General features: G+C 53.5%; 1 protein-coding gene across 3 annotated transcripts in view; it reads left to right on the plus strand.

Moving 5' to 3' along the window:
• Positions 1-565: 565 nt before the first annotated feature.
• The window catches only part of Grik5 (glutamate ionotropic receptor kainate type subunit 5), a 64,275-nt gene continuing 50,689 nt past the window's right edge, over positions 566-14,151 (plus strand). The window contains exons 1-8 of one of the 3 annotated variants that reach the window (XM_050127128.1): positions 566-1,739; positions 5,119-5,247; positions 5,525-5,689; positions 8,740-8,837; positions 8,916-9,081; positions 11,208-11,386; positions 13,204-13,257; positions 13,350-13,511. In XM_050127128.1, the coding sequence (XP_049983085.1) occupies positions 5,169-5,247; positions 5,525-5,689; positions 8,740-8,837; positions 8,916-9,081; positions 11,208-11,386; positions 13,204-13,257; positions 13,350-13,511 (903 nt within the window). In that variant the 5' untranslated portion in view covers positions 566-1,739; positions 5,119-5,168. Of the gene's footprint in view, positions 1,740-5,118; positions 5,248-5,524; positions 5,690-8,739; positions 8,838-8,915; positions 9,082-10,927; positions 11,134-11,207; positions 11,387-13,203; positions 13,258-13,349; positions 13,512-14,151 lie in introns of those variants that run through there. The other 2 variants (XM_050127129.1, XM_050127130.1) reach the window with 2 other exon arrangements.

A 14,151-nucleotide genomic window follows, 5' to 3' on the forward strand; every position in this document is an offset into this window, starting at 1 on the left:
CGTCTCTGGGTCCCCAGGAGTTCTCGGTGCATAATGGAGAATTCCCATCCTCCCCCCTTTAACACCCGCAGCCTGTTTTCAGAGGCTATCCAGTTACATTTCCACCAGCTAGCCATGCCTGCCTCAGTGGGCCTCTTGTGGGTCTCCTGTGCCCATGGGACTGTCCCCTGACTCGGTAACCTCTCCTTGCACTCTGGGCTCTGTATGCTTCCTGGTTGCCCCTTCTGTGTATGGCTCCCTATCCCGAGGAGTCTTTCTGTGTCTGTCCCTCTGTCTTTGGCCTCTCCCCACCTTCAGACACCCCTGTGTCCCTAAACTGCTCGCTTATCCTCAAGTGGCTTGCTTTTTTATGCCTGGGCTTTTTCCCTGTCCTTGGCCTTGTGAGTTTGTGGGCCTTGACCCACCTCTCTGTTTCTCTGCATTTTTCTCCATCTGTAGTCCTCTCTCCCCACCTCTAGGCCCTTCGCTCAGTTCTTCCCACCAATGCCTCTCATCTTCATGGGCTCCAGTACCCAGGACTGCCTGGGCAGGGCGGTGGCATGGTGTGGTTGGAAGGGGTGGCCCCGGGGGTGGGCCCTTCTTCCAATGCAGCTTGCTTTTCTCATCAGCATTCTCCTCGCAGGGCCCCCCAGCCCCGACCAATACGATCTCCCCCTCCCCTACTCCCCTCCCTCCTTGCTCCCTGCCTACCTCCCTCCCTTCCTCCAGTCCGCCCTCCTCCCTGCCTCCCTCCCTCCATCTCTCCCCTCCACCACCACCACCACCACCACCCCCCGCGCTCCAGGACCCAGCGCGGGCGGGCAGGCGGCGGCCTAGGAGGGGAGAAGGAGCGGTGGCGGCAGCGGTAGTAGCGGCCGGCCGGCAGCAGGGAGGCAAGCCCGGCTGGGGACACGGAGCCGCCGGCGGCTGCTGCTCACAGGGAACCAGAGTCCGCGGCCAGGCCCTCCCACCGAGAGAGGGCCGCCCCCGGGACACCCCACCCTCCTCCGCCTTCCCGTTCCACCTGCTTCTCTCCATCCTCTCCTCCCACCTCGTCCCTCCACCTCGTCTGCCCCCTTCTTGGTCTGTCCAAGGCTGCCAGTTACCCTGTCCTCGCCAGCCCGGTCACTGCTCGGCCTCTCCTGGCCCCCAAGCATGCTTTTCCCCTGGGGACTGAGGGCTTGAGGACTCCAGGCCCTAGCTTCATCCAGGGCAGGGCCAAGGCTCTGGGGGGAGGGGGGGAAGGGGGCGGCCCCCTCCCCCCCAGCAGGCCCTCCCCTCCCCCACTTCTCCCGATGGCCGGCTTTCTTTTCTCCACCCAGTCCTCACCCCCTGTGCCCCCCCCAGGCCGGCCCGGCTAGGGGAGGGGGCGGGGGCCCTTTCCTGGGCCGGCTTCCCCCTCCCCCGGCTTTGCCTGTGCCCCCCTCCCTTCCGTTTTCACCTTCCTCTCCTCCTTTCCTCCCTCCTTCCCCTCCGTTTGCTCCTTCCCCCTCTCCTCTCTCCCCTTCTCTCCTCCATTTTCTCCTTTCCCCTTCCTCCCCTCCTGGCCCGCCCTTTGCTTTTCCACCTGTCCTTCCTCCCCGCTGCTGGGGAGACATCGTTTTGGATTAGTTGGAGGCCACCACCGGCGGCGGGGGAGGGGGCCCAGTGGACTGCCCTCTCCCCCGGCCCCAGCCTCACCAGCACCCAGAATCGGAGCATCTCCTGGTTGTGGTTCTTCGGGCCTCGAGGGAGCCCAGCCCTCCGTCCCACCAGGATCCGTAAGTGTCTGCAGGGCGGGGATTGGGCTGGGTCCTGGGTCCTGGAAGGCCAGACTAGCCCGGCTGGCAGGGCCCCCACAGTCCCTGCTCCCCGTGGATGGCAAGGAACCTACTCCCCCACTGCTTTGTGCCCTCCCTCTCAACGTCTCATTCTCCACGACCTTTTCTCACCCTTACTTCTGGGCACACACCTCACACCTGCCCTCAGTCCCAGCTTCCCCCGGTCCTGTGGGCTGACAGGCTCCGTGATATCGCTCCTCATAGGGACTCTTGGCTTGTTCGTTCTCCAAGCTTTGGGTCCCAGACCCACACTGGCTCCTGACTTGTGCGTTGATTTCCTCTCTCCCTCTCCTCTTTCTCTGCCTTACCGTAGGCCCCATCCCATTCACCTCTTGTCTCCTGGAAATGCCTTTGCGTTTTCAAGTCTGCATTTCACCTATCTCCCGGGCCTGTCCAACTGTGCCCAACTTCTCTGTTCTCTCCTCTCCTAACCGTGTCTCTGTAGGAGATGCTAGTTCTCATCCAGCCTTCTTCCCACTCTGTCTTTCCATTCTTTGCCTGATCCTCTCCACCTCCAGGCTTCACCTCTCACTTTTCAGCTTCCCTCCTCCAGACCCACTCTGGGTCCCCAGTCTTCCCCTCTGTAGCTGTCCCCATCCACTGCTCTCTCCTCTGTTCCCTGGCTTCTGCCCTGGTTCTTCCACCCACCTTCCAGTTGCTCTCCCCACTTCTGAACCACACTACCTCCCAGGACCCCTTGACTGAGGGCACTGGGATCCTCAGCACTCCTGGAGAGTTTCTGCATCTGTGCGGGCTGCTCTGCCCTTCCAGGGCATTCAGTTCCCCTCAGTTCCCCTCCCTAGCTTGTGTGGACAGCTCTCTCCCTGTGTGCTTCTTCCACATGCCTTTTCATTCTTGCTTCTGCCCCTCTGGCCTCGGCGGCTTTAGGCTGCTGTGCAGTTCATCCCTTGCTCACACTCTGTGTGTCTGTGTCTGTCTGTGTCTGTCTGTGTCTTTTGGCAGTTTCTTATTTCTTTCTTTGCTCCCCATGGTTCTTTCTGTTAGTTTGTTCTGCTTTTAGAGACAGGGTTTCTTATAGCACAGGCTAGCCTTGAACTCACTATGTAGCTGAGGCTGGGTTTGAACTCCTGATCCCCCTGCCTCTGCCTGCTGATTGTTGGTATTACAGGTGTGTGACACCACGCCCTGCTCTCCCCATGGGTCTCATACTTGTTGTTATTCTTCTTTTGGCCCTCTCTCTTCTCCTCCTAAGCTCCTGTCCTTTGCATGTATCTCCCCTTGCTGATGTCTCTCCTCCAACCTGTAGGGCCTGGCTGCCCCCACTCCTCAGCTCCCCCAGTTGACTCTGTTTCCATCTGTACCTGCCTGACCTGAGCTGGGTGTGCAAGTCCTGGGCCTGGCTGACCCCTGCTCCTTCTTGTGTTCTTCATCTGCTCCTTTGCTGTGTCTTTGTTTGTTTTTGAGACAGGGTCTAACTCTAACCCAAGATGTCCAGGGATTCCCTATGCAACCTAGAGTAGCCTCAAGCTCACAGTGATCCCACTGCCCCCAGAGTGCAGGAATTGCATCTTGGGGTGGATGCCTTACTTAGTGTCTGTCTGTCCTTTCTTCCCACTTAGCTATAGTCTCCGCTTTGGGGCTACCTTTCTGTGTGTTCTTTCCAGGACCTCTGTGTTTGTTTGCAACGTATAGTCTGTGCACAGTGCCTGTGTCCTTCTGTTCCCATCAGTGTCTGCCACCTGTGGGTCCCTGCTTTTCTGCCCAGTCTCAGGCTTTTTGTCTGTAGTCCCCAATCTCCACTTGTTCCAGATGTCCCAGGATGAACCCCCTTCCCTCCTGCCCTTCCCCTTGAGAACTCTCCTTCCAGCTCTCCCAGAATTCCTTGCTCCTCTGTCCTGGTCAAGTCCCCACATTAGCTCTAAATTGCAGTCTGCAGCCACCAGTCTGTTGAACATGCCCCCATCCCTCAAGCTCTCCTTATCAAAGACTGAGGGGTGGCGGGGAGGACTTTCTCAAGGTCACCCAGGAAGTAGGGACAAGTGTGGAACTGACAAGGCAACCTTTCTCTTTGGCCTGGACTGTTTTGGCTATAGAAGTCAATTCCAAACCTTGCTTGGGACTCTGCCCTTCCCCAGTACTTCCTTCTGGCTTGTCACCAGCTGAGGTCTTTCCATGGGTCCAGGTGGGATGCAGGGGGACACTAAATATACTTTGCAGTGCTCCGGGTCCTACAATAGCCCTCTAGTCTTGGAGCATGGTCTGCGACCAGGTCCAAGGATCCATGTACACATCTGGCAAAACACTCCTGCCCGGCGCTTACACTTCCAAAGGTCTGGAGTGCCCAGAGCAAACCCAAACTCTCTGAGACTGACTCTGTGAAGACATGTACCGTACCTGTCTGCCAGTACAGGATGTAGGCAATGAGTTCCAGCTTTCCTTCCTCTCTGTGGGACTCTTGCTGGTTGCTTGAGTCAGTGTGTGCCTGTCCCTGTGTTCTCTGTCTTTCTCTTCCAGTTTCTCGCCTATCCCCATGTACTGGTGTCCCCTTATTTGGTCTGCCCTTTCCCCTTCCTCAGTCTCTGTCCTTTATTTCACATCTTCCTGTCCCTTCTCTTTCTCTCTCTCTCCCAGTCCTGTCTATAACTTCCTTCAACTCGCCTTATCTGTTTCTTTCCAATTTTAGCTGTTTCTGTCATCTTTCTGTTCTCTCATATGTATCTGCCTGTTTTCCCCTTTTCTCATTTTCTGAGTCTCTGCATCTTTCATTTTGCAGTTTCTCATCAGATACTTTTTTTTTATTTCTGTATTCTCTTTTTAGGTTCTTTGCTACGTGGAGTTCCTCCCTCTGTTCCCCCTTCCCCCTCACCAAGTTTCCTAATTCCAAGATAATATCACTTATCAGACCCTGGGTGCCCAGGCCTCTCCCCCAGGGGATTGTGGGAACCAGGGACATCAGGAAGGTGGCAAGTGAGGCTTGGGATGGAGTTGCCTAGCAACCACTGCATCCTCTCCAGCCAGTTTCTGTTGCCTAGTAACGGTTGCCTGCCCAGAGACAGGGGCGGGACTGGGGTGATGGTGGTACCTCCCAGTTTCCTGTTGGGGTGGGGCTGATCCCCAGAATCACTGCTACTTCAAATTTCTAGCAATAGCTGTCTTATCAGTGACCTCTGACCTTTCCATCTTCCGGAGCTCAGTTCTATGAGCTTGGTATCCCAGTGAGCCAGGCCTTTTCAGAACTGGGCATTCCTCCCCAGTGATGTCTGGGAGGAATATGCTTGCCACCTCATCCAGCAGCTTTCCTAAAAATCTCTGCCCCCACATCAGCCATCTCCCTTGGGGCTGGGGGGTCTCTCTGCAGGTGGCAAGTGGGGGCCGCGGCAGCTGCGTCCCCATGAGGAGAAGAGGAAGATGCCGGCTGAGCTGCTGCTGCTGCTGATAGTTGCCTTCGCCAACCCCAGCTGCCAGGTGCTGTCATCACTGCGCATGGGTGAGGCCCCAGCACCCCACCTCCTCAGAAACTCTCCCTCCAGGTCCCTCCAGGGAACTCAGGCATAAGTAACACCAAAGTGCTATGTCTCCTAGCTTACCCTTCCCTGAGATCCAGGAGCCCAGATACCCTGCTATGCAGCCTCAGATCCAGGAATCCAGACCCTTCATACCTCTATATTCCTTCAATTTAGAGGCCACAAATCCAAGACCCCACGAGATACCCTTTCTCGGGGGCCCCAGGACTCTGGCCCCTCCCAACTCCTGTCTCCTCTCAGCTGCAATCCTGGACGACCAGACCGTGTGTGGCCGTGGTGAGCGTCTGGCCCTGGCCCTGGCCCGGGAACAAATCAACGGGATCATCGAGGTCCCAGCCAAGGCCCGAGTGGAAGTTGACATCTTTGAGCTGCAGCGGGACAGCCAGTACGAGACCACGGACACCAGTGAGCGGGGCCACGGGGGCGTGGGGTGAGGCAGGGCAGGTTGGGCCTCGGCCAGTCACTCCACCCCTGGCCTCCTCAGCTCAACTTTACACTCATCTGCTCACACCTGCTATCCTTCCTTCATGCCTGTTTCTGTCTCACGGAGTGGATGCTGCTGGGTTGGGAGGTCCAGGCACTAAGGCCTGGGGCTTTCAAGATCCCTGGTGGGTCAGGAAGGGCATTCTGGAACAGGTGGGCAGGAGGTGGAGTGTGGCGCCGTTCCAGCACAGCTGCAGAGCTGGCTTGCCCTGTGGGAGGGCTTGCAGAGGTGTCTGTTGGTGCTCATGGTCCTAGTAAGCGGTAGTGCCTGATACCCTAGTCTGCTGTTGGCCGCTAGGATAAAACACTCACCAAAACCACCGTGGGGAGAAAAGGGTTCACTTTAGTTTGCAGGTTAGAGAGTCCATCCTGGAGGGAAGCCAGGGCAGAACCTCAAGGAATCTGCAGGCAGGAACTGAGGCAGAGACCATGGAGGAATGCTGCTTAATGGCTTGCTCCTCCCAGCTTCCTCAGATACCCCCATGACCCCCAGGGATAGCACCACCCACAGTGGGCTGAGCCCTCCCACTTCAATCACTAATGAAGAAAACACCCCATAGACTGGCCTACAGACCAATCTGATAGAAAGAGTTCCTCAAGTGAGGCTCCCTCTTCCCAGGTGACTGTAGTTTCTGTCAAGTTGACAAAACTTACCAGAGCACTTGCCCCAGCTACACTGGGACCATCCTAGCTCTTTGCAACCTTCTGTATCAGGACTCGTTTTATGCTGGGCCTGGTGGCTCACCCCTGTAGTCCCAGTACTTGGAAAGCTGAGGCAGGAGAGTCATGGTGAACTTTAAGCCAATCTTAAATCTTGGCTACAGAGTGAGTTTCAGGCCAGCATGATCTATAGAGGAAGATCCTGCCTGAAAAACTAAACCAAACCCAAACTCTGCTTAGCATCCATAATACACGGGTTTGGGGCTAGAGAGATGACTCAGTGGTCAAGAGCACTGTCTGTTCCGAGTTCAGTTCCAAGGACCCACATGGCAGCTCACAACTGTCGCTAACTCCAGTTCCAGGAGATATGACACTCTCACACATACATTCAGACAAGATGCCAATGCACATAAAATAAAAATATATATTAAAGGGAGCTGGAGAGATGGCTCAGCGGTTAAGAGCACTGCCTGCTCATCCAAAGGTCCTGAGTTCAATTCCCAGCAACCACATGGTGGCTCACAACCATCTGAAATGAGGTCTGGTGCCCTCTTCTGGCCTTCAGGCATACACGCAGAAAGAATATTATATACATAATAAATAAATAAATAAATAAAAAACAAAACAAAAAATATATATTAAAAAATAAATGGAACAAACTAAAAAATAATAATACATGGGTTTTACTCCAAGCACAACAGATAAACAAGCATGTAAACCTCCCCCCAGGCCTTACATGGGCTATGTTAGTTAGATCTTGGGTGTTTCATCACTGAGAGGGAGAATGGGATAGACTCTTCAGGCCTTTTGTACTGGCGCGTCATCGACACGGTCTGGGAGAAGCAGAGGTGGAGACTGAAGAGGCAGATGGGAGAACAGGCATGCATTTAGGGTTGAGCCAAGGAACAAGGTGTAGGGTGAGACCATCTTAGCCAACTGGAGTCAGTGTGTGTTTGAGCAGATCCTGAAAATGAAGCCACGTCAAAGGAAATCGGCACCCAGAGTTAAAGAGCGATTGTTGGCATGTTTGTAGAATAGTTGGATCCAGCCATTCCTGACAGAATCCTGGGGATCAGGAGCTCCTAGGTGTAGCCACGTCTGAAATCAGTTTGTAACCTTTTAGCGGTGTGATCTCATTTATATTCTCATCCTTTCTGTCACTGACTTCTCTCCATTACCCCCATGGCCTCATACATTCCTAGGCAAGTCTTCTAACATGACGTCTAGCCCCAGCCAATACTGTTCTCTTAACCCATCCTGAGTTTCTGCCATGGCTGCCTTAAGGCATCTAAACAGGACATCACATCTCGACCCAAACTTGTTCCTTCTGTGTCCCCACCATGTGCACAGACCACGTGCCTGAAAATGGTCCTTTCTTTCCATTCTCTCTTAAGAGCTATTAGTCTTGACTCTTACTTATCTCCCGATTCTTTTCCTGATCATCTCCCAGCCATCCTCTGTACCCCTGCCCTACTTCAGCATGGCCAACTTAGGCTTGTACCACCTGCCTCATTCCCCACACAGAGCCGGGTTCGAGTGCTAGCTTCACCCACCAGGAGGGTACTGTGGGTAGTAGAGTGACTGAAGAGCTTGCATGGCAGAGGAAGCCAGCTCCTGATTTGCACTTCAGAAGGAGGCCCACAGAGCTGAGCATGGTCAGGCCTGGAGGCCCAAGCAGGAGGAATCTGAGTTCAAGGCCAAACAGCTTGTTTACATAGCTGTTGTGGTCCAGGGCCAGCCTAAATTATTTCTTCGGCTAGTGTGCAGGCGTGGGAATAAAGACACAGCTCACATGACTTTATCGGGAGGGAGATTTTAGGGATCCCTCTTACAAAGCTTATCCTACAGCAGTTTTATGGAAGAATGGTCTGCTTTTTATGACTACACCTTCCCGTTTTTGCCAGTTAAGATATTAAACTCTTAATTTAAAACAGTAGTTTATTTAATACAGAAGAGCAGGATGGAATCTAGGAGACGTTTTAGCACATAGCAAGATTCAAGACAGCTTGGGCTGTAAAAGTGAGACCTTGCCTCAACACATACACACAAACACACACACCCAGAAACACACAAGCACCTGTCCCATGGTGTCCACATGCTTTCCTGTGTTACTCTTGGCTTGGTCTGTATCTCTCTGCCTCCCTCTGTCTGAGGGACTGGTCCCCTGGAATCCAGACTGGTGGAGGAGGATCCCACAACTCTGAGCCTCTGGGGTCTTCTCCTGAACCAGGTGGGGTGGTTCTCTTGTGGGTGGGGCGGGAACAAAAGCAGAGGGGCAGAGGGTCCCTGACTCTGGTCTCTTCCCCTCACAGTGTGTCAGATACTGCCCAAGGGGGTCGTGTCTGTCCTGGGACCCTCCTCCAGCCCAGCTTCTGCCTCCACCGTGAGCCATATCTGTGGGGAGAAGGAGGTGAGGTGGGGAGTGGGAGCTGGGGGCTGGGGTGTGGGGCTATGATCCCTGGCAAGCAATACCTCCCTTTCTGTCCAGATTCCCCACATCAAGGTGGGTCCTGAGGAGACGCCCCGCCTTCAGTACCTTCGCTTCGCATCTGTCAGCCTGTACCCCAGTAATGAGGACGTCAGCCTGGCCGTCTCCCGAATCCTCAAGTCTTTTAACTACCCCTCGGCTAGCCTCATCTGCGCCAAGGCTGAGTGTGAGGGAGAACTGGCTGTTCTGTTTACATTCCCTCTAGACACCCCTTTCTAAAGCCCTAATGTCCCACACAGTTTCCTGGTTCCACCAGGCACCTTCTTAGTTCCCATTGTCTCTTTCCCCTTTAGGAACTGGGGCACAGGTTCCATAGAACCCCTCTTGTCCCAGAGTGACCCGTGTGATTCACTGATGGTGAACCCTTTTTGTCCAGCTCTCACCAGGCTTGCAGGGTGGCAGGGGAGCAGTGCTGGTGCATAACTTTAAAAAAATGTGTTATTAATTTTTAGTTAGTTTACAAAATAATAGGTCTCATTTGACATTTTCATATGTATTCATCATCTCATTTTGCTTGTAATTGCCCACTGCATGCAACTCTCAGTCTAGAAGGACCTCAGGCCACTGAGTGTTTGGGACACAGAAGGGTGCATGGGCTGCCACGAGATGTGTGGGTCCTTTGGAAAGGGTTCTGACTGTGTGGGAGGCTGAGAGCCCATACCCTAAGAATGCTACCTCTAAACTGAACTTGAAACATTGAACCTTGTGGGACAGAGGTGGAAGGCTCCAGAGTACAACCCTCAAGAGTGTGAAATGGTGAGGTGAGGGGTCAGGGATGCTTTAGAGGTTTCCAAGCAACAGTGCAGGACGAGGGGACGTGGTCAGATCTGTGAAGTGAGAGGTGACCCACTGCACAGGGATGTACGAGTGTCAGAGGGAACAGCAGGAGGCATGAGCCGTGCGTTAGGTGAAATGATGACAGTTAGGTGGAGCAGTAGGCCTCCCTGAGGAGAAAAGTTGGATGGGGTAAGGAGAGTGCTCAGGTTGTGAGTGACACCAAAAGTCAGTAGGCAAGAAAGAGGAGAGCAGCCTGTTCGAGAGCACACGTTGAGTGTGATGTTCTCGGAGATGTTTAAGTGTGGTGATCTGGGGGCAGGTTATGAGTGTGGAGGTTGGGTGAGGGCACTGAGTTTTGGAACTTCTAGGAGGAATTCTCTTTCTGGAGGTTCCTACTGAGCACCTGCTGAAGTCAGACTCATGTTAGGAGGACAGCCATGAGACAGGTAGACACAAATAGTTGTCCCTGTCGTATGAATGGGAGTAGGGGTAGGGGAAGTAGAGGGCATGGGCCTTTTAGAGAAGGCTATGTCTGAGTAAAGATCTGAGGCAGGTGAGGGTCAGCCGTGGAGGATCCTGGAGAAATGGAGTCCCAAGTAGAGGAATAACCTGGCTAAGACTGCAGGACAGAAGGCTGACTCTGTGAGACAAAGAGGAGGTCCATGTGGCTGGAGCAAGTGGAAACATTAAATGACAGAGCGGAGATGAGACACTTGGCACAGAGCAGAGCCACATCTGCTTCCATCCCTCTGGCTGTTGTGTGGGGAGCAGACTCAAGCAAGCGTGGCCAATGCAAGAGGCAAGAGATGGCAGTGGCTTGTGCCAGGGCAGTGACCATGATGTGGTGTGATAGGATCTGATGTATTTTGAAATAGAGACTGGGTGAGTGAGGGTGGAAAAAAAAAAAAAAAAAGAAGAACCCAGCCTGCCATCAAGGTTCTGGCCTGAGCAACCGGCACATAGTGATCCCCTGTCACCCGAAGGACGGAGGTGGGCAGAGAAGACAATTAACTATGTCAGACATTCCAGTGTGTGCTCAGGAAGGGGTGGGAGAGGGTAGGTCAGACATCTGGAAATATGGGGAGGTGTCTCAGGGGATTTAGGGAAACTCTCAAAGCATCAAGTCCCCAAGCTGAGAGCCCTAAGGGTCCCAGCTGTTCTGGAGACAGCCGGTCCATCTTCTTAGCACATTTTCCAGACTTCTTTTTTTTTTTTTTTAAAGATTTATTTATTAATTATGTATATAACATTCTGCCTCCGTGTATGCCCGCACGCCGGAAGAGGGCGCCAGATCTCATTACAGATGGTTGTGAGCCACCATGTGGTTGCTGGGAATTGAACTCAGGACCTCTGGAAGAGCAGCCAGTGCTCTTAACCACTGAGCCATCTCTCCAGCCCTTTCCAGACTTCTTCAGCCCAGCTGTCCCTTGCTGGGAGAGGGGTAGGAACATCTGTGTGCTCCCTGCCTGGGCAGGCAGAGGAAGGGCTCTAACTTGGGGCCCGGCCCTCCTCCAGGCTTGCTACGATTGGAAGAATTGGTACGAGGCTTTCTCATCTCTAAGGAGACACTGTCAGTGAGGATGCTGGATGACAGCCGGGACCCCACGCCGCTGCTCAAGGAGATCCGAGATGACAAAGTCTCTACCATCATCATTGATGCCAACGCGTCCATCTCCCACCTGGTCCTCCGTAAGGTGGGCCCCCTCTTGTTTCCACAGATACTTCAGTGGTGGGTTGTGGGTTTCATAGGGTCTGTCTGTTTTGTAGCTCCCTGGTCACATGACCCGGGATAGTCCCTTTCTTTTTCTGTGAAGTGCAGACAGCAGTAGGTCCTTCCTCTTTGGCTTGGGAGGGTAGTGAGCTTGCAGCAGAGAAAGTCCTTAGAGCCACATTGGCCCAGACTAAATGTCTGAGTCATCCCTCTTTAGGACTCTATTGTCACTGTGGTTTGTTTCTTTTTTAAAAGATTTATAATTTTTAATTATGTATATGTGTGCGGGGGTGTGTGCACGTAAGTGCTGGTGCCAGAGGTGTGGGTTTCCCCTGGAACTGGAGTTCCAGGTGGTTGTGAGCCATGTGGGTGCTGGGAATGGAACTTAGGTTCTCTGCAGGAGCACTACACACTCCGGGCGGCAGAGCCGTCTCTCCAGCCCGTTTGGGAGGTGAGCTCTCTGGGAGGGCAGTTCAGGTTGACCTTGGATGTGAGAACCTTAGGACTTGTCTTGGAGCTCCGTGTTGAGGGGTTCATGGACATCCTTGACTGGGGCTCTCCCGCACTGTGCAAGACTGATATTTTAACACCATATAGACAAAGAAGCTGGGGTTCTGGAGGCAAGGGCCCGGAGTTCCAGGACTTCTCCCCATGGACCCAGCACGTCCCATCCTTCAGTGAGCCGCACTCATTAATCATTCATTCACTTCCCCTGCGCTTAATTTTCCTTGATAATCAAATTTGTATTATTTTTTTCTCCATTTGCTTTTCATTTATTTTTCTCTTAATTAAAACCGTATGTCACTGCTGATCGTAGCCTGCAGGAAGAAGTGTTAAGCAGACTCTTGAGGATATAAAGGGCTGAGGGAAGAGGTTCTGGGTTGACAGGCCACCTGGGCAAAGAGCTCTGCCATGGAACGGTGTGCTTTGAGGTCTCTTCTCTCTTCCTTCTTGCCCTTCCCCAATACCCACGGGTCCATGCCCTGCTCCCACTCCCCCAATAATACGTGCTGGAGCCCTGTACTGTTAGAATTCTCATGTGGGGTTAGGTTGGGTATTATCCAACCTGTCCTCCTCAAGGATCGTGAGGAAGAGGGGATTCAAAGAATGAACCCCGAGATTCTAACTGATTGCCTTCCATTGCAGAAATCCTTTTTCTTCTCTCCTTTCCCTTCCTTCCCTCCCTCCTCTTTTCTTTTGATGTTTCTGGGAATTGAATCTGGGGCCTCATAACTGTTAGTCAAGGACTCTGCCAGTGAAGTTCGATCCTCAGTCTGTTTTTACTTTTCCTTTGAGCCAAGATCTTCAAGAGTTGCCCAGCGTGGCCTTAAGCTCACTCTGTAGCCCAGACAGGCTTTGCATTTACAGTCTCAGCGCCTTAAGCCATCTGAGTAGCTGGGATTACAGGCCCGTGCCCCCAGGCCTGGCAGCCGGCTGCTTCTCTGATGGATGGCCAAACAGACTGAGCTCTAAACACTGGCAACGCCAATGGTTTGGGTGACTTAGGGGTAAGGTTAAGGACTCTGTCCCTGCCTGTCCCCTCTCCCAGGCTCCCATTTGTCTCCATCAGGAAGTTTTGTGTGCCTTCATAGGAAACAGTAGACATCTGAGGGCCCCATTCTCTGCTAGGAAAGCTGTTTTCCCCGGCCAGCACGGGGGACACAACAGGCCCTCACTTGTCTCCTGCTCGCTCTTGCTGTCTGGGTTGTCTCCTCACCAGGCCTGCCTCTAAATCTCTCTTCCCCTCTTGGGGTCCCCCTTCCCTGTTCTCTGCCTCTTGGCTTCTGCTGTCTTCTTCAGGCTTCGGAGCTAGGAATGACCTCAGCGTTTTACAAGTACATCCTTACCACCATGGTGCGTACAGACCTATGCCCCTCCCAATCCCCGCCTGCCACACCTCCCTGCTGCAATTCTGCCTCAGGCCTCACCCCTATTCTTGGTCCCAGGACTTCCCTATCCTGCATCTGGAAGGTATAGTAGAGGACTCTTCCAACATCCTGGGCTTTTCCATGTTCAACACCTCCCATCCCTTCTACCCGGAGTTTGTGCGCAGTCTCAACATGTCCTGGAGAGAGAACTGTGAAGCCAGCACCTACCCCGGGCCTGCGGTGAGCATGTAGATACCCACTGGCACTAAGACACTGTGCACTGACTCTGGTGACAGGACCCTGTGGGACCCAAGACCTCGGTGAGGCGCTGTGATGAGTGTGGCCACCCAAGCCTCCCTCCACCTCTCAGGGCAGGCACGCCTCAGGGTGTTTGTACTCCCCACCTGCACCCCCATTTCCATGCAGACCCAACAGCTGCCCCCCCCCACAAAGCTTTTGCTCAGATGTCTCCTTGGCTGGAAGATCTCACTTGTACTTCCTATTTTATTTGTTTGTTTGGAGACAGGGTCTCACTACGTAGCTCTCAGCACCGCCTTCCCTTGCCTTTGTTCTAAAGCATGCCATCCCCATGACCCCCAGAGCTATGCTCAGGGTGGAGACAGCTCTTCCTCCATGCTGCAGTGGAGGGTTCTGAACCTCAGGAAGGGGTTGAGATGGCCAGGATCAACACTTAAACTCTCCTGTCTCCTCGCTCACTCCGTGTTCATCCTTTCCATACTGTGTGTAACCCAGGCACACACAGATGTTACCAGTGGCTGTCTTGCCTACTTATCTTAACCATGCAGACCTGGCTGTCTCAGGGAGACAACTGGCCATCGAGGCTAACTCCTCTCAAACAATCCAAGCATGGTGGCATGTG

Source organism: Alexandromys fortis, unplaced genomic scaffold, assembly GCF_014885135.2.
Source record: "Alexandromys fortis isolate MF-2015 unplaced genomic scaffold, M_Fortis_MF-2015_v1.1 scaffold_262, whole genome shotgun sequence".
Lineage (NCBI taxonomy): Eukaryota > Metazoa > Chordata > Mammalia > Rodentia > Cricetidae > Alexandromys > Alexandromys fortis.